General features: G+C 44.2%; 3 protein-coding genes across 4 annotated transcripts in view; 1 reads left to right on the top strand and 2 right to left on the bottom strand.

Moving 5' to 3' along the window:
- LOC102078422 (butyrophilin-like protein 2) overlaps positions 1-8001 on the bottom strand; it is a 33538-nt gene extending 25537 nt beyond the window's left edge. For both annotated transcript variants that reach the window (XM_019352703.2, XM_019352704.1), the window contains exons 1-4: positions 7886-8001; positions 6164-6505; positions 5989-6093; positions 3870-4196 (exon numbers count right to left, since the gene is read on the bottom strand). In XM_019352703.2, the coding sequence (XP_019208248.1) occupies positions 3870-4196; positions 5989-6093; positions 6164-6505; positions 7886-7922 (811 nt within the window). In that variant the 5' untranslated portion in view covers positions 7923-8001. The remainder of the gene's footprint in view (positions 1-3869; positions 4197-5988; positions 6094-6163; positions 6506-7885) is intronic.
- A 1772-nt stretch (positions 8002-9773) lies between these two features.
- Positions 9774-12650, bottom strand: LOC100694727 (heat shock 70 kDa protein 12A-like). Its single transcript, XM_003458383.5, has 4 exons — positions 12334-12650; positions 11616-11840; positions 11373-11544; positions 9774-11257 (listed from the first exon to the last, which is right to left on the bottom strand). The coding sequence occupies exons 1-4, from the start codon at positions 12610-12612 to the stop codon at positions 10224-10226; spliced, it is 1710 nt and encodes a 569-aa protein (XP_003458431.1). The 5' UTR covers positions 12613-12650; the 3' UTR covers positions 9774-10223.
- Positions 12651-17437: 4787 nt separating this feature from the next.
- The window catches only part of LOC100694986 (bone morphogenetic protein receptor type-2), a 32707-nt gene continuing 25873 nt past the window's right edge, over positions 17438-24271 (top strand). The window contains exons 1-3 of the mRNA XM_005463370.4: positions 17438-17646; positions 19056-19176; positions 24075-24266. Of these exons, the coding sequence (XP_005463427.1) occupies positions 19119-19176; positions 24075-24266 (250 nt within the window). The 5' untranslated portion in view covers positions 17438-17646; positions 19056-19118. The remainder of the gene's footprint in view (positions 17647-19055; positions 19177-24074; positions 24267-24271) is intronic.

The following is a 24271-nucleotide window of genomic DNA, read 5'->3' as shown; positions in this document are numbered from 1 at the left end:
CAACTACTCTTTCAAGGATTTTTGATATGAAAGGAAGGTTGGAGATTGGCCTATAATTAGCTAAGACAGCTGGGTCTAGAGATGGCTTTTTAAGTAAAGGTTTAACTACAGCCACCTTGAAGGCCTGTGGTACATAGCCGATTATTAGAGAGAGGTTGATCATATTTAAGATCGAAGAATTAATTAATGGCAGGACTTCTTTGAGCAGTTTTGTAGGAATGGGGTCTAAAAGACACGTTGATGGTTTGGAGGAATTAATTATTGAAGTTAACTCAGAAAGATCAATTGGAGAAAAAGAGTCTAACTTAGCACCGATGGTACTAAAAGTAGCTGTAGATAATATTACATCTGTGGGATGATTATTGGTAATTTTTTCTCTAATGATAAAAATTTTATTTGTGAAGAAGTTCATGAAGTCATTACTAGTTAACGTTAAAGGGATTGTTGGCTCAGTAGAGCTCTGACTTTTTGTCAGCCTGGCTACAGTGCTGAAGAGAAACCTGGGGTTGTTCTTATTTTCTTCAATCAGTGACGAATAGTAAGATGTTCTGGCTTTGCGGAGGGCTTTCTTATAAAGCAGCAAACTATTTCTCCAGGCTAAATGATGATCCTCTAAATTTGTGACACGCCATTTCCTCTCCAGCTTACGAGTTATCTGCTTTAGGCTACGTGTTTGAGAATTATACCACGGAGTCAGGTACTTCGGATTTGAGGCTTTAGTTTTCACAGGAGCTACAGTATCCAGAGTCGTACGTAGAGAGGAGGTAAAATTATTAACAAGATAATCGACCTCTGTTGGAGTAGCGTTCAGATAGCTGCTCTGCTCTATGTTGGTACAGGGCATTGAAGATGATAACAGTGGGTGGATTATATTCTTAAACTTAGTTACAGCACTTTCAGAAAGACATCTACTTTGATAAAGTCTACTCTCCACTGCTGTGTAATCAATTATTGTAAATGTAAATGTTATCAGGAAATGATCAGACAGCAGAGGGTTTTCAGGAAACACTGTTAAATGTCCAGTTTCTATGCCATATGTTAAAACAAGATCTAGAGTGTGATTAAAGTGGTGGGTGGGTTCTTTTACATTTTGAGAGAAGCCAATTGAGTCTAATAACAGATTAAATGCGATGTTGAGGCTGTCATTTTTAGCATCTACATGGATGTTAAAATCACCCACAATAATTATTTTATCTGAGCTGAGCACTAAATCAGATAAAAAGTCTGAGAAATCAGAGAGAAACTCTGTGTAAGGCCCAGGTGGACGATAGATGATAACAAGTAAGACTGGTTTCTGAGTTTTACAGCTGGGGTGGACGAGGCTAAGCATCAGGCTTTCAAATGAATTAAAAGTCTGTCTTGGTCTTTCGTTAATTAATAGACTGGTGTGAAAAATTGCTGCCACACCGCCCCCTCGGCCTGTGCTTCGGGATTTCTGGTAGTTAGAATGACTCAGGGGTGTTGATTCATTTAAACTAACATACTCATCCTGCTGCAACCAGGTTTCTGTAAGGCAGAGTAAATCGATTTGTTGATCAATTATTAAGTCATGTACTAACAGAGACTTGGAGGAGAGAGACCTAATATTTAATAATCCACATTTCACTGTTTTACTCTTTGGTTCAGATGTGGATACTGTGTTGTTCTTTCTTTGTGATTTTTTATGTTTAAGTTGTTTATTGCTGGTTTTTAGTTTGTTTTTTGTCTTTTTGGGAGCTGACACAGTCTCAATGGAGATGGGTTTTTGGGGGGGTAGCAGGAGGAGAGAAGCTGCAGAGAGGCGTGTAAGACTGCAACTCTGCTTCCTGGTCCCAACTCTGGATAGTCATATTTTGGGGGGTTTAATAAATTGGTCCATATTTCTAGAAATGAGAGCTGCTCCATCCAAAGTGGGATGGATGCCGTCTCTCCTAACAAGACCAGGTTTCCTCCAGAAGGTTTGCCAATTATCTATGAAGCCCACATCGTTTCTGGGACACCACTCAGACAGCCAGCAATTTAAGGAGAACATGCGGCTAAACATGTCACTCCTGGTCTGATTGGGGAGGGGACCAGAGAAAACTACAGAGTCCGACATTGTTTTGGCAAAGTTACACACCGATTCAATATTGATTTTAGTGACCTCCGATTGGCGTAACCGGGTGTCATTACTGCCGACGTGAATTATGATCTTACTGTATTTACGTTTACCCTTAGCCAGCAGTTTTAAATTTCCTTCAATGTCGCCTGCTCTGGCCCCTGGAAGACAATTGACTATGGTTGCCGGTGTCTCTAGCTTCACATGTCTGAGAACAGAATCACCAATTACCAGAGTTTGACCCCCGGCGGGTGTGTCGCCGAGTGGGGAAAAACGGTTAGACACATGAACAGGTTGGTGGTGTACCTGGGGCTTCAGTTTAAGACTATGCTTCCTCCTCACCGTCACCCAGCCGCCCTCTTTCCCCAGCTGCTTGGGGTCTGCCGGGGAACAGCTAGCGGGGCCTACGCTATCTTCGGCTGCACCAGCTACAGGGGCCTGGCTAGCTACGGGTGAATGAAGGGTGCGAAGCCGAGTCTCCAATTCAGTAATCCTGGCCTCCAGAGCTGCAAATATGCTACATTTGTTACAGGTATCATTACTGCTAAAGGAGGCCGAGGAGTAACTAAACATCTGACACAATGAGCAGGAAAGTGCAGGAGGGACAGGTGAAGTAGCCATGGTGCTAACGAGTCGGCTACGAGCTAAGCTAAGCTAGCGAAACAGTAAAGAGACAGTGAGTGAATACTTTGGCTACAAATTAGGTAGTGAGTACACAGAAAGGGTGATTCAGATGAAGCACGTTAAGATTATACTATGAAGAAGGGATGTATCAAAAGATTTAAATTAAATTGCTAAGCAGAAAAGCTACTCAGAAACACCACTGTGTTTGAGCAGGAACAGGAAGTGATACTCTACCACAAAGCGAGCGAACACCAAGTGACAGCGCCACCAAGAGTCAGGGAGTCAGAGCTGTGTCTCAGTGTTTTATTTGTTCCTGAGTAAACCGGTTTGGCTGTGATTACAGTTAAGCTTCATCACATGTTACTCACAGTTAAATTAAGAGGGGACGGCAGTAAAAACTCCGGACCTGTGACATCATCACGTACGCTGGTGTTCCGACTGTACAAATCACGAGTCCGTGCTCGCGTACTTGAGAATTGAGAAACGGCCCACGAGTCCGTGCTCGCGTTCTCGGCGGGTACGTACTCCCGTGCGTTCTCGGCGAGTACGTACTCACCGAGAACGCGAGTACGTACTCGCGTACTTGGGCATTGATAAACGGCCACTGTCTCTGCTTTCCCTTTGTCCCTCGTTAGTTTGTCTGTTCTTCTCCAATCATGTTCCTGGGCTGTTGTTTCATTAGAAATTAGTTTTCCCTCCCTGCACCTGCTTTTAGCTCCTCACCATTCACCGCTCCACACAGTCTGCACATGTAGATGGTAGTAGTCACAGATATCCAGGGTACTCCTCATTAATCACTCCACAATGTGTGATTTCATTATCACAGCATAAAGAGTTCCTCCTGATGTATTTAAACAGCATCACACAGCAGCAGCATCCATGACAGACGGTCTGGAGCAGCAGCAGTCGTGAAGTGACTCGTGTTTATCACACGTATGAGGTTAACAGTGTTTGGACCTGATCACAAAGGAACTGCTGATTATTTAATAATGAGTAAATGTGAGGTGTGTGGATGTTTACTGCAGGCCTGATAATGATACTCATGCACATAACACACATCATTTCCTGTGCTGCTAACACTATCAGGATGTCTCACTCATCCTCTGAAACTGGTGTTTACACTGACACTGACTTTGAACGTGTCATTGGTATCATGTACAGTCCTGACCTTTGACATGGAGCTGTACTTGTTTCTTCATCAGGATGTTTCCCTCCCTCCTGCGGGCGGTGCAGGTGTAGGTGTCTGTGTCTGAATCTGTGGGATATTTCAGGGTCAGACTGAGGTCTCCAGCCTTCAGCGGGCGTTTCTTCATCTCTGTCCGCTGTCTGTAAAACCAGTGCTGTTCCTCATGCTGGTTGGAGGAGTTCTCAAACAGGTGGACTGTCTTGCCTTTACTGTTGCTCCACTCCACTTTAGCATCTTCAGCCAGGTGAGTTATAGTTTTGCATGGCAGTTGGACAGCATCCATCTCTGCATCCACCTCCACCTGGTGCACTGACAGAAAAGCAAACCACAGAATCAGCTTTGCAGGCAGCAGATGGTATCATGAGCCCCCCATCAATCAGCTCTATAGTCTTCAAAGGCTTTACCCCTGAACTCATCCACAGGATGTCAAAGCTGCTGGTTCCTCATAGCCACACAGCAGTGCCATGATAAACCAGGTTACAGCAGTCACATATAGAAGCTTTCAAAATACCCCAAGTATTACATTTAAAAGCACTGGGTGGACATCACTGTACTGGGAGTTAAGGGGCCAATTTTAAAACTAACCTACACCAAGGTAGTTTTTAGTGCCAATGTTTGATGTTTATTTGTTAACATTTCTACTGCTACCACACCTTTAATAATTAAAACATAAAGCCCTGCGACAGGCTGGAGATCTGTCCAGGTGTACCCCGCCTCTCACCCTGTAGTACAGGCAGAACAGACCGAGCGGGCCCCATTGCAGTTTTCACCTCAACCAGACCCTTTGGTTGGCATCAACAAGCTTCAGGCATAATTCTGGCTGACCCCTCTTTTTTAGGCTACCTGGGTGTTAAAGCATTGTTTTGGTTTTTGGACTTTTGGACCCTGTTTATTATTGTAGTAATCTACGTCTCTTAGTCTTTATCTGATGTTGTTTCGTTTTCCTGTGGCTGGTCTCTGTTTCCTGTTTTATTGTGATAGTGTCTTGTCCCATGTACGTTATGTTTAGTTTTGCTTCCCTGTTTCATTATGGTAATTGGCCTGTATTTGTATAGCACTTTTTGGTGACGGCAAGCTACATTGTAGCCACAGCCGCCCTGGGGTGCACTGAGTCACATTCATTCCAGTTGTGTGTTCACCTGTTACCCAGCCTCTCATTATCCTGCATATATTTCTGTCTTCTACAGCTTTCAGCTCTGTCTCACTTGTTCAGGATTCTGAACTCTTCACGTTTCTGTTTTTTGTGAGCCGCAGTCATGCTGAGCGTCAGCACACCATCAGTTTCGTGGTCTGGCAGGTTCTGCTGTTTTTCTTGTTTGTTTTCTTTCCCTGTTTCTAACTCGCTCTCTTTACAATCATTATCAGGTGGAGCTGCTGAGCTGGCATGAAGCTTTGGGTGGAGGTTTCCTGGCAGTTCCTTCTTTCCCTCCTGCACTTGTTCCTGATCACAGTTAAGTGAGCAGGTATTATGGGGTGGTGCTGCAGTTCTCTCCTAGTTCATCTTTGCTGCATTGGTGACAGTCAGGTCCCTCATCTTTCTGTTTGACCTTAGTCACTGGCTCTTACTTTACATTTCTGTTTTCCATGCAGTATCCTGTTTGAACCTTCTGTGGAAGTTTGATTTGCTCAAGTCTCAACCCTTTTGTCTACTGTGAACTCTGCTGAAATCTGCAAAGGAACTCATTCACCTACCAGCCATCAGCCAGCTCCAACCTGGCATCCCTGAACAACTGCTTGTTAGACTCGTAACCCTCCCAAGTTCTCATTCGACTTTCCAACATAACTCCCACACTCTGCATCATGAACATATTTAGCGATGCTTCATCTCCTGCTTTGCGTTTCTGTGGGCGCCCCGTCAAAAACCTGTCCATGATGGTAGCAGTGTCCAAGGGTTTTTTTTTTTTCTTTTCATACCGCACCCCCCTTCAATGGCTCTATGCCCCCCCTAGGGGGCGGGCCCCACACTTTGGGAACCTCTGCCTTCAGTAACACATTTAAACCTGCCAACAACAATCTGAGTCCACTCCTTGAATTCGATTTAAGTCACACTAGGACAGTTAGAGAATTTTTACCATCATCCTGGATGGTGATAGAGACTCACCTGACATTAAATAGAGACGGAAATAAAATAAGAGACCACCAGAAACAATGACAGTGGTGAGAACCAGGAGAACCAGGAGAACCTTAGACCAAGCTGGGAATCGTTCTGTGGAGAAACAGAAAGAACGTCATGAGGTCTGACCTCTGACCTGTATCCATAGAGGACTGTTTCTGACCTTTGACCTGCAGCTGTATGTTATTCAGTGTCAGGTTTTGTGTCCCATCACTGATGGTGCAGGTGTAGTTGCCGCTGTCAGTGAGCTGGAGTTTTCTCAGAGTGAGGCTGTAGTCTCCAGTATCCAGAGCATCAGGCCTCATCGACGTCCGCCCGCTGTAATGCTGGTTTTGGCCTTGGAGGTCATCTTCGTCTCTTCTCCGGTGGACAGTTTTGGGATTGAGGTCAAAGCGGCTCCAGATCACTGTGGGATCGTCCTCAGGTATGATACCAAAGTACTGGCAGGCCAGCACGACAGCCTCCACCTCCTCGTATACCTCCAACACTGCAGCACCCTGGGAAACTGCACACAAACAGTGATGTTTGGAGCTGAGAACGTGATAGCGTGTGGCTGTTTTTCAGAACATGGCACTGACCATTTCATATCATTGAAGGAAGGATGAATGGAAAAATGTTCTGAAACATTCTTGATAAAAATCTGCTGCCATCTACCAGGATGATGAAGATGAAACGAGGGTGGAGTTTCAGTAAGAGGATGATCCCAAACACAGCAGAGGAAACATTCAGCTGGTTTCAGAGAAAGAAATTAAAGCTGCTGGAACGGCCCAGCCAGTCGTCTGACCCAGTGCTTGGACGCTGGTCACTTTGGGTTATTGGCCCCCTCGACACATCCACAGCACCTTCGGACTGTTTGTGTGGAAGATTGGGTCAAAATCACACCTGAGCAACGCATGTGATGAGTTTCTCCATACAGGAGGTGTCATGAAGCTGAAACACAGACCAAGGCTTTTGTATGAAGTATTAAATTCATTTAAGTATGTGTGAGCGATACTTTTTCCTCGTGTCATTTCTTATTATTACACATAACTTTTATTTATGGACATCTATGGTTTGATTTCTTTGAATGTAGACTGGATGGACTGTTACCAACATCTGGAGAGAATTTCATGTCAGTTGCACTTTTATAAATATATCTACTTAGAAAATTGGTGACATATTCAATACTTTTACCTGCTGTAGTTCATCATGGCCTCAGTCATTTAAACAAGGTAATTGTTGCAGTGTCAGTCACTAATCAGGGCTAAACAGTTGACTAGGGAGGGAAACCTGTCTGGCAGGTGAGCTGGACAGGTTTATACAACTAAATATCATCAACATAAAATTATAGGAAATGATAAATGGACTGGTTCTTTTGTACTGCTTTTCTACTGTGACACAGTCCTCATCTGGTCTCATTACTTCATTCACACAAGCATATTTTAGTGTATGCGAGTACTTTCTATCATTCACATCCTGATAAACAGTGTAATGAAGGCATTGGGGGAAACTTGGGGTTTCCTGGACATCTTGCCCAAAGATGCTGGCATGGAGAGCAGCCAGGGGTCGGACCCCACTGAGGTCAACCAGAATGAGTACAGAGCAGTTTCTTACATCAGTAGCCATGCTGTTAATACTGTCAATAATACCCTTCTCCTTACAATTCATGAGATTATTGATGTCTATAAATGGTTTCCATATTTGTATTGACATTTTTGTTTGTAACTCTTCAAAATAAAGCCTGAAAAGGTTACAGCAGCATTATTTTAATATGTTGAGTCCTCTTTGTTACAGAAGTGCAAGGGTGTGAAAAATGACTCGTGAATTTGAGGATCATAAATATTTAAAAAGCAAGGACTAAAGTGATGACATCTGACTGAGGTCAGGTGGAGGGAGGACAGCTTACCCTGCAGGAGGATCACAAACACAGCAAACATCTTCATCTTCCTCTCAGCTTCTTACTGAGCTCACTCTTCTAAAGCACTTTGACAGCAGGAGCTCACGGACGTTTCTCTGGATGAATCTGCTCGAACTCACGTAGTTTCACTTTGAACTGTTTCCTGTGAAGCAGCAGCTGGAATGCAAAGAAACCAGCTGAGCAGCTTTGTTCACTCCTCTGAGAAATACGGTGCTGAATAACACAAGTGATGTTTCATTGATCTTCTCTGTACTAGACTGAATCATTAATAACACAGAGGTGTGGAGGACGTCTCTGTGCTCAGGTACACTTAGTTCATGTATGGTTATGGCTATAACTCTGGTGTTTGAGGTACAGTATACTGAAGTATGTTCAGACAAACAAACTGTCACGATGAGCTGTGTGGCTGGACCCAAGTGCAGGACTCCGAGACAAAACATTGACTTAAGACGGCAGCTTTATTTGCTGGCAAGACAAACTTGACAATACAACAAACTAAAACTTGAACTAGGATAGATTAACTAGACTGGGATTCACACAACTAACGTGGAGGACGCAACAACTGGCAGAGACAAAACACAGGGCTTAAATACATACTGAGGTGATTAGGGAATGTGAAACAGGAGGAGAGTACAGCTGGGAGTCATCTGACATGACAAGACAAAGGGGAGGCAAAACTCAACACACTGACATAGACACAGACTTTCAAAGTAAAACAGGAAACAGACGCGGACTTGACTAGAGGATACAGTTAACAGAGAACAAAGGGACACACTGGCACAAGACATGCTAAGGAACTAAGGAGCTGGGAATACTAGAGACGGAAATCAAAACCAAGAGAATCAAAACACATCATGAAATCAAGGATAACTAATACAAACAGAAAAACACTGAGTCCACAGACTCAGGGCCGTGACACAAACGCTCCATGACAGGGAAGTGATCGTCTAAAGAAAGGAGATGGTGATGTGAAGAATAGATCTAAGTAAGTTACACTGTGATTGGATCAGGTCGCACACACTCATTCAAACACACCTCTGTGTGTGTTATTAATGAGTCAGAGAATCTGGAGTAATACACTCAGTCTGGTACAGTGAAGATCAATGACACGTGTGCTGCAAGCAGGTGAAATACAGTTACTGGTGTTTTTATTAGAAGAATCAAAGAAGAATTCAAGCCGACACATTTTTTCCTTATTTTATTTTTGTCTTTATTTGGTCCACATTTTCTACATGTTGTATATTAATACACTGTATGAATAAACAACATGTATTGTCCTCATATGATGGATTACACGGCGGTGTTTTCCTGTTTCATATGTTCAGCTATGGCCTCTCTATTTTTAGTAATTCCAAACAAACCCAAACAAAACACACATTAAGAGGCTCTAATGTCTGCGTCTCAATCTCACGGCCCATGTCACCTCTACTTGCAGCCCACATAATGACGTGAAGAAATATTTTTAAAATTATTGTTCAAAAAATGATTTAATATGAAGGCAACAGGCAGAGTGTTACAGGCATGGCCCTAAAGCATGTAGCATCATGGGCAGTGTAGTCCGTGCTGCAGGGAGAATGGACTGTCATACCTGTGATGTGTCTGTGAGCGAGGGAGGGAGAGAAAGGAAAAGTCCGAGTTGTCACTGAGCAGAAACGGGAGCTGGAAGCATGTAAATATAATAATAACCACTGCAGCCAAACAGAGTGCCTGACGAGCCCAGCTGTAAGTAAGCTATTAAGACTCGACTGTACACTCTGTTCGTGTTTTCCTCTGAAACAATAAGTTCCGTTGGAGCCTTTCAACGCCTCTCTCTGTCTTTACTTTTACCTTTACTACGGTTCGGAGCCGCGGACCTGTTTTATATACGCGCAGAATAGTTTCTATACGAGATCGCTGCAAAAAGTGCAGCCTCACCTAATGTCCACCTACTGTTACTCATTTATATTAAGATTTAAACATCTAGTTGGGATTGGTTTGGTGAGTATCCTTCAGTAATAGTAATAAACCACACAGCAATAGGACATTCATGTAGTTGTAAAAAGCTTCATAATATTAATCCAAAGTATTCAGAATACGTTACTGTCATTGCCTGCCACACAGCCGTACCATGACACCAATAACAGTCATTTCCATATAAAATGATAAAACAAAACAAACCCCCCACAAAGGTTTGATCATAAGAAAAATAAAAATATCTGTCCATCCATAAAAGTTATCCAAAGTAGGGTGATGGGATAGGCTGCAGTTACTGGATGAGAGGCGGGGTTGGCGGTCCATAGCAGGACGAACACAGAGACAGAAGCTTTCTCAGTGTTTGTAAAAATCTTCATGATCTGGTCATGAAGTCAATCATGGCTGATTCTTTAGACCCATAAACTAACCCTGTGCCTGTGACTTTTATCTCAGTGTAGCCAAATTTGATGTTCAGCTTGACTTCATGCTTCCTGCCTCGTGTTGTGGGCATTCTTACAATGAGTGAAGCGACTTCCTCCACTCCCTCTTCATCCACATACAGAGGATTTCTTCTTTCTGTGCGATAAATCCTAATTCTTACATGTGCGTGATATTCTTTAGCTTCCAGTACATTAAAGGTGAGCTCTCTGGTTTCATCCCAGTCAACATCTTCACCTTCCTCCACAAGTTTCCTGACAATATCTCCACAAAACTCCTCCCCTTGGACTACAAATGTCTTTTCTTTCTTATGTTTGGACGGATCAAACTTCTCTGAATCTGCAAACCCGTACGTAAAGACAGATTTTCGAGATGCCACCAATGCTGAGTTTCTTCCAAACTCCACAGCTCCCTTCACGATCGCTTCCTGAGGCCTACAAGGACACAGGACTTTACACTGATCACCAAACTGATCAATAACATGTTGCCATAGAATCCTGCTTTCAGCGTAGCCCCCCACTAACAGAATGTACTCCATGTTTAGATGTTTCTTCAGGATTTCTCTGAGACTGTCAGTGATGCCCTTCAGACTCTCAGCAAAGAAAGACCTCAGTTTCTCTTTGGAGATTTTGATGAATCCGTCATCCCAGGAAGCACCTCGCACTGATTCAAAGAACGTTTCTATTTCCTGCCATCTTTGAGCCAGTGTTCCCAGATTATATGGACACACTATCTGAACATCATCATCTACCTGTTTGAGAAACATAAAATCATACATTATCCTCTGAACCTCACTGGGATAATTTCTCTCATATTCATCCCAGACACCATCACTGAAGATTTCTCTGAGGAACTCTTTGAATTTCCTGTGCACAGTTTGTCCTCCCAAATCATTTCCTGAGGCCTTGTGCAGCTCCTTCAGGGCTCCTCCATCCAGGACTTCATGAACTGTGATGTCGATGGTTCCACCTGAAACACACAGGAAGTGATGAAAGCTGACTTCCTGCAGCAGCAGACACAGTCAGATGTTTCCAGTGTGTCTGTGGATGAATGTTTGTGAGTGTAACAGAGTCACATACAGTACCTCCACAGTCCACCACTATGAACTGTGTTCCCGGAGACTGATCCAGTGATCCTCCATCATGGTTCTGAGTGATGAAGCCATCAGCTGGCAGCTTCTTACACCAGGCTAAGGCTGCCTCTGGTTCCAGTGCGATGATCAGGTGGTGTTGAGTTCCTTCTCTAATGATTCCTGCCTGCAAGTGAAAGAAAACTGAATCTTCTGAACATTTCAGGATCTCAGAGCTCTCTTAATAAATGATGTTACCTGAGTCGCAGCTTCTCTCATGAACTGCTTTGCTGAAGGATCCCAGATGGCAGGTACAGTCAGCACCCAGCTGAAGTCAGAGGCAAAGAACTTCCTCCCTACTGTGCTCTCTGCGATGGTTTTCAGAGCGTCCTCCTTCAGGTATCTCAGAGCTTCTGTGAACACCTTCAGTGCCTTCATTGACTTCCCGTTTGCAGCTGTAATCTCCACATCTCTGCTGAGTCTCTGTAGATGATGGTAGTGTGGATACACACAGTTATCAGTTTAGTGTTATTAACCTTAAACCTCTGTGGACTAATGTCAGGTCACAAACACATAGATGTTTATCTGAGGTCCCACAGAGCAGACAGGCTTCATTAGTTCAAAGTGTGAGACGGTCGTTAGAGATCTTCATGAGTCTGTTTGTTCCTCTGGTTCATTAAGTTTCATCTCCACAGACGTTTGTATGAATAACACAACCTATAATAACCTTTACTGTGTCGCTGCAGGCTGAATTCAAACGTTAACACATCAGTGAGTTTTTTTCTTGCTGCACTAACAAAACTTTTAATGCAGCTTTCTGACATTTATCTGCTGAATCAGTGTTTTCAGCTCAGACGGTCTCTGTGTGGACTGAACGGACTCTTCAGTGGAGTTTTTATAACAGACATGTTTAACAAACTCATTCATATGAGTGTAATCTTTACCAGAATATTAAGGTTCAGTGATTTTTACTTACTTTTCCATAGAGCGCCATCTTGAAGTTTTCAAAGAAGTACCATTTCCTTGCTTCTTCTCCTCGCGTCCTCAAATACGCTGTTTTAGCTTCATAACCAAACTTGATAAATTCTTTGTCTTCATTGAACAGAATGCAGGTTGGAGTCTTTGGAGTTCCCAGTCCGAGCTCTCTACCCCACCTCCTCATGTGGGGATCTATTTCTGCCCCTTTGGGTGTCAAACTGAAGGCATATCCACTGTATGCAGAGCCAAAGTCTATGGCTATGATAAAGTTACTCATTGTAGAAACTGGTCCAACAAGTGAAGGAGAGGAGAACAGTCAGAATGCCGAAGAGCAACAGTCACTGTGGATTTGTTGTTTTTCTTCCTGTAAGCCCCGCCCCCTGTTCTTGTTTCACTTTGTTTTTCTTCACTCATTTCTTTCAAGTTTGTCTTTGTATAAAATGGCAAACGATCGAATGTGTAAAACTGAAATTTCTTATTATTTGTTGTGAAAATTCATACGAGAGCATCGGAGATGTTTGGAAGTGAGATCTCTTCATCCCGATCTCTACTTCAGTGTCTTTAATGGTGCATTTGTGGCTTCACTGTGCTGTTCATGATTCACAACAAACAATATTTAGTGCCAAAGCAGGACCAAAATAGATCTGGTGGAGGGCTCATTCATTATAGTGACGACAGCTCGACTTACAGACTCAGCTGATATTGTGTACTGTTATTATAAAATGTGTAAAATAATGAAAAATAAAGATACTGCACTCTGACCATGTTTGTCTGAACTTGTTGTATCTGAAACAGGCTGTGAACTAAAACTTGGCAAAGAGAACAACGTTTAAAGAGAAAGTGCTCAGATAATCAAACCTTAATCTAAAGGCTCTGACTTTTACATGAAGATATTAGATTCAGTGGTGTAGAAAGTTATATATGTAAAAATATATGCTCCTCTCTGGTTACTCTGGTGTGAATGACTCTGAATTAGTTTATGATAAATAACACTACTGGCAAAAAACAGTGAAAGAATTCAGATCAGAAGTTTTTAGTTCAACATACAAGTGACGACCTTTGACCTTCAGGTTTTATTTACTTGTGTCAGAGAAAACATCATGTGCTCTTCATGCAGCTGAAGCTGTGCAGGTCTGAGATCAGCAGCTTTCTGAAACCCCAAACTGAGGTCCTGTTTCTGCTCCTGAGTGTAACGAGCAGCATGGAGATGTTTGAGGATCTATATACTCGAGTACCTGGGCTGGCTGAGCTTTTGACTTTGACCTTCATTGATAGCATCTTAGAATCTTTCTTTGTTTGAGCTCTTTAAACAGAATTTCTTTAATACAACATTATTGCCTGGGTACCTGTTGACCCGGTGTTTCCAGTTTTGTTACTGTTTAGTTTACCATGTATGTTTCCTGCTTTCTCTCAGTCTGACGTCATTAGCCGTGCCTAGGCCCAAACTCTGCCTCAGGTCTCAAAGTCACTGCGGCATCACTGAGAGTTAAAGACTGTCTAAATTCTTTCATCTGTAATAAAATGATCAGCGTTGCTGCTTTACCAGGTGTAACAATTAAGTTTAACATCCATGAAAAGAGACTTTATTATATTTAACAGACTTAGAAGTTAGCAGGAAGTTAGCTCGCTAGCTTCCACCTAAACATGATATAGCATGTTCTGACTGAGAACATGGCATATCATGTGTTCTGTTCTTGTGTTTGGGAGTGCTTCAGGTCTGGAGCCAGTCTCCTTCTTTCTTCTACTTTGTATTACTGTCTGAATTACCATTCACTGAAGTAAAGTCCTTTACTTGGGTATTATTCTGTGTCAGTGAGAATCTGGATAAGACTTGATGGTCCAGTACAGCTCGGCCTCTCAGTGCAGTCGGACTCCCCTTACTGCCTTTGTAGCCTTTTCTATTACAGCTCAGTAATAATGTGGTAATAGTGCAGTGATAAAGTGGAAACAAGAAGGTAATACTTTGGACAACAGCATGGTATTATTGTTACATAAATAATGTCCTAGTAAAACGACAGCTGGGTAATATTACATTCATATAACCAAGTAATAATAGACCAGAAACTGTAGTAATAATGTAGGATCAAGTATATCCATATGAGGAAAAACCAATGATCAGCAGTATAGAAATGTATTAATAACAATATAAAAACCTAGTGGCAATAAAATGTTGACATCTGTGCATTAGAAGTGCTACACAGTAACTTTTAGTGTGTGACTGATGCCTGACATTAAACCTTAGTTCCTCCATCCTTCTTTATGTCCTACAGTTTTAATCTGGGGCCATAAGAACACCTTTGTATTGCTAATGTTCATAAATCAAATACAGATGTGTTTGATTTATGAATCTTTGGTAAGGGTCTGCTCTGTGACGTCGCTCTTTATCATTTTGTTTCCTTTTTTACATTATTTGTGTATTTTTTATTTATTGTTTTTTTTTGTCATCAACATGTCCATAAAATATTTCTGATGTCTACAGAAACAAAACAGATGTTAAACTATCGCTAAAAATAGTAACACCATCACTAACGCCAGGTGATTTTTACCCAATATAATATACCCAACAAAAAGTACTTGTCAACAAAATATATAAAATATATGACAACACATGACAAATTAGAGTGGTTTTCTTTTATTTTCAGCTGTGCCATATCTAACAAAATAGAAAAAAAGTTTCATGGGGGGACCCTAAAAAATGCTCCAAAATTTCTGGAAAATTAGCAGTGGGAGAACAAAACAAATCCTAAACAAAAATATAATGATGCTGGAAACTTGGTCTTTGGTCCACCCATTCCTGGGATATTTGAGTCTTCCCTGGTGAAGGCACAGTCTCCTTGACACGCGAACAGCTGCAGGAGAGAGAAACAAAAAATGGCATTTTTTGAGTGGGTAAAAATGACCAGTTAACTAAAATATTTTTTTTTACCATATGAATTCACTTGGAAATCACCACTTGTTGATATTTATTCATAACCACTGCACTAAATAAGGATAACATGCAAATTCCAGGACCACTCTTACCTATTCCTTACATGCAGTCAGTACACACAGGGTAGTAATGGCGTGGACACACCGGTCGACGGCAGACATGGCACCTGTATTGCGTCTTCCTGTCCAAGCCTGTGGGGCAGTCAGCACACCTCACTAAGGGACCACTGCATTCTGCTCCCACTGGTCCTACCTCACCTTCAAGAGTGCCAGGGGTAGGGATGTCGAGCACGCTACAGATCAGGATTCTGAGTTGACGTGACAGATTTGAAGAGGGGAGCCTCTGCTCTGCCCATGGTTTGATAAGTGCCAATGCCAAAGCCTGCATATAAGGCCTCCTCTGCATTTGGTTTTCACCTCTCTTCATTGCATTCTCATTGTGAATGATCCATGAGTTTATCACACCAGCATTGATCATGCCATAGAACACGCAAAGGGGCCATCTCTTGGTTTTTCTTCCACAACCACAGTGAGCGCACATCTGGTCAAAAGTATCGACACCTCCCTTTGTTTTGTTGTAATATTCAATCACTTCGGGCTTACGAGTGGGTCCTATGCTTGGTTATGTATGTATGGATGACAGGAGCAGTACAACCTTCTTTTTTGAAGCTTTGTCAGGGAGGAAGGACACCAAGGTTAGTTCTTTGGTAAAGAGAAATGCACTGGAGCCTGGCGCGTGATTTTCTTTAACTTTCATCACTTGTGGGATCTCCCTTTTGTTTGCTTTTATTGTTCCCACTAAGGTCATGCCACAGCTAGCTACATAACATAGCTTTTAGATTAAAAAAAAGAAAAGAAAAAGAAATCTAATCAGCTAACAATTGCCAAGTTAAACAAACCTTACCTATGTGTTACTCACTAGTTGGGATGCCAAAGACACTAAACCTGCAACAGGGTGACAGCTGTAGTTGAAGAGGGACAGTAAATATGGTGAGCCTGAATGTTGTCACCCTTGAAATGCGGCAAGATCGTCTGATTTTATACACTAACACTATCACTGGGTGAAATCCACCCAAAACCTACTTTACCCTCTATCACTATTGCCGGGTGAAATTCACCCGGACACATGCCTGTAGGAAAAAGCAAGATTTGGGGTAGGGAAACACCCACACCTTCAAAGACGTCAAAGACAATGCTGAAGCTACCCAGGGACCCACCACACTCAGACAAACGCAACATATTGAAAATTATGTAAATACATTTGCTCTGGTGAAAATCACCCGGCGATAGTGTTCTAGGGTTAAACCAGGAGAAACAAGCAGAGCAGGGACGAGCAGAGGGAACTGGATCAGGAGCAGAAGTTCAGGAAACACCTTCAGGTCTCACCTTCATCCTCGGTCCGTAATAACCTGAACAGCCTGTAGGGGGCACCAGTAGCTCAGAAGCTGCCGGTGTTGGTGGATGCTCATCTGCAGACTGAAGTTACATCAGCAGACCAGCAGTGGGCGCACTAACCTCAGATCAGACGATGGGGGAAACAGGAAGTGCAGAACAGGTTTATTTTGAAGGGTAGGAACGGTTCTCTTGAGGCTGGGTTCAGTTTTTCCTCAGGGTGTGAAACCTCAGTGGATTAAGAGTCAGTCAGACATTTATTAAACAATTTCAGTAACTTCCTGTTGTGTCTTTGTTACAGTTTCACTTTATTAGAGACACACATGGGTAGCAAATAAAATAAATAAATACATGACAAAGAAAAGACCATTTAAAACATATTCCACAGTGTCACACATTTACATAGAGGCTAGAATACCAGTGGCTCCATAACTGTTCAGGGTCAGTCAGAGACGCAATTATACTGTTTCTGGAGTCCTTTACCCGACACACATACAACGGTGCATGTTAGCTCCTTTCATTTTATTTTTTTTAAATAAAAAATTAAAAGAATGAAAGGTGAAACCTATATGGAAGAAATATAGTGTCATCAGAATTCACTATATTTCTTCCATAAACCTATGTTGTTTTTTTCTGCTGATTTTCTGTCAAATTTTAAAGGTTTTCTGATTTAGTAGAGGTTAAACTGAAAATAGAGGTTGTATTTATTTAATGTAAGTATCAAACAGAGTTTGATTTTATTTTGAAGGCTGTGACCGGATGTTTCGGGTGTGTGTTTTAGTTTGACAGTCTGGTTGAGGCCGCAGAAAAACTGAGCGCAGATTCGTCTCTGCGGATTTTCGCTTTCTGCGGCACAAACCTGCGGCTGGACCCGGACAGACACCCGAGATCACAGTCCGAACCGGACCGAGCCGAACAGAGCGGAGCCGGGACCGAACACAGACAGACGGCCTCGTCTCCTCCCGCAGAGCCGAGCAAGCCTCCATCACCGGTAAGAACCGTTTTATCTGACCGACCGCTGTGTGTATGTGCGTGCGTGCGTGCGTGCGTGTGTGTAAGAGAGAGAGAGAGAGAGAGAGAGCGTGTGTGCGCCACTCCCCGCCAGTCTCAGCTGTAAAAGCGCCGTTAAACGTACCTGCGGACAAACATACAGGTGATGTACAGCGGCGGCCACGTGACCTCTGTATGACGTGATGGTATATATGCTGTGTGTGTGTGACCTTCATGATGCGTGTATAAGGCACCTGTCATGACCAGCCGCACACACACACACACAGCTCAGTGTGTGTGTGTGTGCACACTGTGGAACATCTCCTGCAGGTTTTTGTATGAATGATAAAGCTGCTGCACACGCTCCTGTGCCACTTCATTAGGTACACCTGGCTCGCTGTCAGGGCTGAGCCTTTTTCTTTCAGAGCTGCTCTAATTCTGTGGCTCACATTCAGGAAGCTGTTTGAAATGTTGTGACATCATCAGACAGCTGTTCCTCCCATGATGACATCTCCCGCTCCACCACCTGAGATCTGTGACCGTGGAGTGAACCGGTTTAACCCCACAGTGTCACAGCAGCAGCCTGATGGAGCCGTGCTTTCATGTTTACTCCAAACTCTGTCAGTCTGAAACAGTTTGACCTCTGACCTCAGCAGGACATGTCTGCTGCTCTGTGATTGGCTGATTAGATATTTGTGTTAATGAGCAGGTGTACCTAATGAAAAGGCAGATGAGTGTACATGTTAAATTATGAATAAAGTTGTTTTACAGAACAGTAAAGAGACATTAAAGGGCTGTTTAAGTGAACACAGACACCAGAGACTGTGATGATGTCCTGGAGGGGTGTGTGTGTGTGTGTGTGTGTGTGTGTGTGTGTGTGTGATATCATGACAGAAACAGTGCACAGCAGAGACGTTACACACGCGTTATTTAGTTGATGGAAATCATTCTCACTGTGTAACACAGCAGCAGTGATGTGGAGATATTACAGTACTTGAAGTATTTAAGTGCAGTGCTGCCATAAATACACTGAGGTAGGGACTAATAACAGAAACTATTGATGCAGGAACAGGAAACCGGTAACCGTGTTCACGTGAGCGTGTCTGAGCGGTGCCACAGCTGCAGCTCCACCCTGGGTGGATAACACTGACGGAGCTGTTTAAAGGATTTCTGTGTGCTCCTCTGGCAGCTCCTCCTTAATCTTCAACTGTAAAAGGACGAGCTGCACACTGGCTCGGGGGGCGGGGGCTCAGTATGTCTCTGTGCAACTCTCACAACCAATCAGCTGTCAGACCTGCAAGATGGTGCTGCTGTCGGAGCGAGCTGGAGGAAAGAGGTGGAGTGTGTGATGGATGAGTGCGCAGGCGTCTCGTCTGCTGAGAACAAACCGAGATCCTGTCTGTGTTTCAGCGGGGGAGGGGTGCAGCGAGCCCAGGATCAGTGATGCCCGTCGTCCTGTGAGGTGGATCCAACATGGCGTCCCCGGCGCTGACGGCGTGCCTGTATGTGCTGCTGCTGCCTGCTGTCACCGGTCAGTATCAAACACATCACCGTTTAGGCTGGGGGGGGGCAGCTGTGGGTCTCCTGTTTCTGAACTTCTCTGTCAGCATTACATCATTCTGATGTTTCAGCCAATCAGGATAGCAGAGGAAGTGAGATTTTAAATGCTGTGACATCATCACCTCACCTCCTGTAGCTGCCTGATGATGGTGGACGACCTCAGCTGTGCTTGGTGATGTCAGCAGGGAGGGGTCAGCAGCTATGGTGTTATTTTTGTGCCGCTATTCTGAGCGCACGTAAAAAAGATTTGCAGGTGCAAGTGTCGCATTTTGAGGAGAAATTTATTTTGAGTGAAGAAAAGCTAAATTTGAGTGAACAATATTCATTGCTGCATGCAAAATCTGTATTTCAGTATTTGCTATTATCCACACACACACACACACACACACACACAATAGCAGCCCGTCTCGCTCAGTTTTTGCATTTGCATTCGCTCGCAGTGTGTTGCTCGCGCTCTCAACATTTCTGCCCGTGCGCGCTCAACTCTTTCTGTACACCGTTATATTTGTGCCACAAAACCAGCCAATCACAGACTTGGATGCAAAAAAATCTGATTGGCTGTTTTCGTCTCCAATCAGATCGAAATGACGAAATGCAATATCCCAGAATCCATTTTGTCCAAAACTCAAATGAGGCAGTGGCGGGGTTTGAAATATTACCCTTACTGGGTCACAAAATAAACTTTTAAGATATTTTCATGCAGCCCAACGTGCATTTGCCCGGTGGGCCGATGGTGATTTTTCATTTTTATGTTTGTTTTTGTAACGGCAACATTCTCGCATGAAAATATCTTAAAAGTTTATTTTGTGACCCAGTAAGGGTAATATTTCAAACTCCGCCACTGCCTCATTTGAGTTTTGGACAAAATGGATTCTGGGATATTGCATTTCGTCATTTCGATCTGATTGGAGACGAAAACAGCCAATCAGATTTTTTTGCATCCAAGTCTGTGATTGGCTGGTTTTGTGGCACAAATATAACGGTGTACAGAAAGAGTTGAGCGCACACGGGCAGAAATGTTGAGAGCGCGAGCAACACACTGCGAGCGAGTGCAAATGCAAAAACTGAGCGAGAGGGGCTGCTATTGTGTGTGTGTGTGTGTGTGTGTGTGTGTGTGTGTGTGGATAATAGCAAACACTGAAATACATTTTTTGCACGCAGCAATGAATGTTGTTCACTCAAATTTAGCTTTTCTTCACTCAAAATAAATTTCTCCTCAAAATGCAACACTTGCACCTGCAAATTTTTTAACGTGCGCTCAGAATAATGGCACAAAAATAACGCCGTAAGCAGCTGGATATGATAATAATGATAACAATAATAATAATAATGGTTATTGTCAGTGAGACAAAAACATTTGATAAAAATCAGTGAGAGTAAATAAGGATTCGTGATGAACATTTAGGGCGGGACTGAGTGAAGCTGATGATGCTACAAACACACAGTGATGATGTCACACATCTGCTGTCCAGGTTGGAGATGTCCTCTCCTTGGTTTTACTGCAGTGTCAGGTTGGAGCAGAGCACCATCCTGACAGGGCATGTCTATAAGCTTAGTCCAACCACAGGTGGAGTGGATTGGGTGGAATCATGTGTATAAGGACAGGAGAGGACTCAGTGTGAGGGTGGAGGAGCAGTGGGTGGAGCCTGGGTACGTTGTTCTCAGTAACACACACACAAACATGAACGATGTGTCTGACCTACTCAGTGATCTGTGATAGCACAGGGTTCCTCACTGATCTCAGATCAGGTACAATTATTAACTGACCTCATTTTATAACCAAAGGGTCAAAGTTCAGCTTAACTGTGAAAGCGTGCATGTTTTCTCAGTTTGTGGACCGAGACCGAAGACGTGAGTGAAAGACGTCATGAGACCCACCGAGCAGATTTATGTCCATGAAGAGTGACTGTGATGGTCCACACAGAGTTCACTCTGCTGTTTGTACTGTCGGCCTTAAACAGCTGATGGCGTGCTGTTGTCGCCCCGCCGGGCAGGAAGCATCCACACAGACTCAGTGATGCAGGAAATCAGTTTGTGTGGCCTTGAAGCCGCCCTGTTGTGCGTTCACATTCCTGCATTCTCACTTCATGACTCTGCATCCACACACACACACACACACTGTCGTCAGGCAGTCTGAGCGTGCTCTGTGTTTGTGCTGCGATGTGGTTGATAAGGCTACATACACACGCACAGACTCACACACACACACACCTTCCTCCGGCTGTGAGTGTGTTCGGTGCAGACTAAACACAGCGCTGTGCTGGCTCCACTCCGCCCGGGTGGAGACGGCAGACTCTGTTCAGGAATGCAGCTCTTCATTCACATGTAAACCAAAATAAAACACACACACACACGCACACACACGCACACACACGCACACACAGAGTCAGATCCTGCTCTCGCTGTGTGTGTGTGTAAAGGTTTGACTTTCTTCAGTGAATACACAGAAACATCCAGATGTGCGTCCAGGCGATTCTTTGTTGTCGTTGTTCAAAAGACGCGTGGGCTGAGCAGCTGCTGCTGTTGCCACGGCAACCCAAGACATGAGCTGTGAGATGAAGCATGACATGAGAAACCGTTAAAAGTTTTATTTCTGGGCTTCAGTTTGATGTAAAAATACAGACACACAACATCTGGAAATGACAAAAGTCCAGCTGTGTGAGCGCATTAATCCATCACTCTGGAAACACCTGCGTCCAATCAGAAAGAGCCAGAAGCTCAGGTTTCAGGTACACAGGTGTGTTTGTGTGACCAGGCTTCGCTCAGCCACCGGCCTCACTCTGGAGGCCCCTCAGGTGGAGGCCCCTCAGGTGGAGCAGCCCAGCGAGCTGTGTGACATCAGCAGGAACTCTGCTGTACCTCCAGCAGTTCTCTGATGTCACGGCGAGTGGCACAGGACGGCGTCCCCGCTGCTGCTGTCACACCTCCTGTAGCAAATAGTGATGATACCTGTAGCAGAGACATCAGTGTGAGTGCTGCTGTCCTCTGATGTTCCCTGTCTCTGCACTTCATACGAGGGCTTTGTGGTCTGTCATGTTTGTTGCTATGACGACTCAGTTTCCCCTCTGGGGTTAGCAAAGTGTCCGTGATTCCGTGAGTCCAGCTGAGATGATGATGATGATGATGATGATACCTGCAGCTGCTGCACTCTCACATTAAACCAGGTCCTAATTATTAATCAGACTGATATTAAAAACAAAGCTGCGTGCTTCGTTCCTCAGTGATGACTCGATCCCCGAGACCGCCGTCACCCTGTGCGACCCCCCGACTGATGACCTGACGACGATCAGGCGGACAGCAGGAGCTGACCTCAGTGTTTATGGACATGATTTTTCTCACCCGTGTTCTTGTTGAGCCTCGGGCTTCTTCAGCTGTAGCTTTGACAGCACGAGCGAGCAAACATCACCGTTTAAATATCAAACTTTGTTGGTCTTCAGATTCTCGCTTCCTTCCAGCGTTCCTCGGTCGCTGCGGCATCTGAAGCTGCGCGTGGGCTGATGGGATGGGTGTAGACAAGCTGCTGGGACATCACATTAATGGTTTTTGTTGTAAAGGCGGCTGAGCGGCCCGAGGCGAGAACGCCGCTCTGACGTTCCCGCTGCGCTCTCGGAGCACCACGCTGCATGTTAATTTGTTGCTGTCAGAGTTTTCCTTCAGGCTGACGTGGACGCCAGTCACAGAGATCCGTGTAATGATGTCACCGAGACCAACCTCCAACCCGCAAACAACCCGAGACAAACAAGAACAAAGATCGTTTCTGACCTCCGTCACTGCTCGCCGCTCGCTCTGAGGCGACGATGATGGAGGACAGTAACTGTCAGAAGTGTTTATGTGAGGCTTCGCTGCAGTTTAACGGCAGCGATCTCTGTGAAGGCTGAGGTCAGAGGTCAGTCTAGCTGTGGACGCGTCACACAGCGTGGGGACAAGAGCACTTCCTGTTCCTCTGTGACTCTGACCATCAGTTCCAAACTAAACTTCCTGTTTTATTCAGTCAGACCTGAAATGGGTCAAAGGTCACTGAGCTCAGACATCGCCCCCTGCTGGCTGTTAGACAGAGAGCAGGGTTTGACCCTCTTTAATATACAGTCTGTTAGCTGACAGGTGAGTCTCTGGCCGTTTCTCAATTCTCAAGTACGCAAGTACGTACTCGCTCGCCGAGAACGCACGGGAGTACGTACCCGCCGAGAACGCGAGCACGGACTCGCGATTTGTACAATTGGAACACCTGCGTACGTGATGATGTCACAGGTCCGGAGTTTCTACTGCCGTCCCCTCCTAATTTAACTGTGAGTAACATGTTATGAAGCTTAACTGTAATCACAGCCAAACCGGTTTACTCAGGAACAAATAAAACACTGAAATAAACCAAACATTAACATTTAGAAGTGATCTAAGTGACTTATATATCATTGTTAACCTCAGTAGTGAAACCTCTATTAATAAAAATAGTGTACATGTACATACGTGTACATACCTTAATAAAAACAAGCAGGTGAGATGTTAGAACGCTTTTATTTCTATTTTAGTGGACACTCAATACTATAGACAGCTGCTGGGGTTTCTTTAACCTGAGTAGTGAGAAGTCCGCGAGCCGGGGGGGGGGGGGTTTGAAAACGATGTGCCGGGAGTCCGCTGTTGAGTTTTGGACGAAATGCATTCTGGGATATTTAGCTGTACCAAGTCCACACCGATGGATGCTCGATAAAACGGGCGGAGCGAGAACACATCCGGAACTTTTTCGCGTTCTCGGCTTGATGCGTACTTCGAATTGGAACAGTACTTGGTCTCCGACTGATGACGTATCACGAGTACACGAGAACGCAAGTACGCACAAGTACGCATATTGAGAAACGCCCACTGTGTTTTCAGGTCTGCAGTCCAGTGATGCTGAGGACAGACTGTGTGCTTTCACCAGTAACCCCCAGGGGGTGGAGCCTGTTCCTGCCAATGAGCAGCGAGGAGTGGTGCTGGAGAATGGCACGATCCGCTGCAGCCACGGCTCCCGCTGCTATGGATTGTGGGAAAAAAAAGCAGATGGAGAAATGCACCTACTGACCCAAGGTGAG

Source organism: Oreochromis niloticus, linkage group LG16 (assembly GCF_001858045.2).
Source record: "Oreochromis niloticus isolate F11D_XX linkage group LG16, O_niloticus_UMD_NMBU, whole genome shotgun sequence".
In the NCBI taxonomy this organism is placed as follows: Eukaryota; Metazoa; Chordata; class Actinopteri; order Cichliformes; family Cichlidae; genus Oreochromis; species Oreochromis niloticus.
This window is presented reverse-complemented; position numbering and strand designations above follow the sequence as displayed.

Coding starts and splice junctions, on each gene's coding strand:
- LOC100694727 (XM_003458383.5), bottom strand. CDS start 12,612: ATGAGTAACTTTATCATAGCCATAGACTTTGGCTCTGCATACAGTGGA. Junction 11,545..11,615: donor TGAGAGAAGCTGCGACTCAG/GTAACATCATTT, acceptor TTTCACTTGCAG/GCAGGAATCATTAGAGAAGG. Junction 11,258..11,372: donor CATAGTGGTGGACTGTGGAG/GTACTGTATGTG, acceptor TGTGTGTTTCAG/GTGGAACCATCGACATCACA.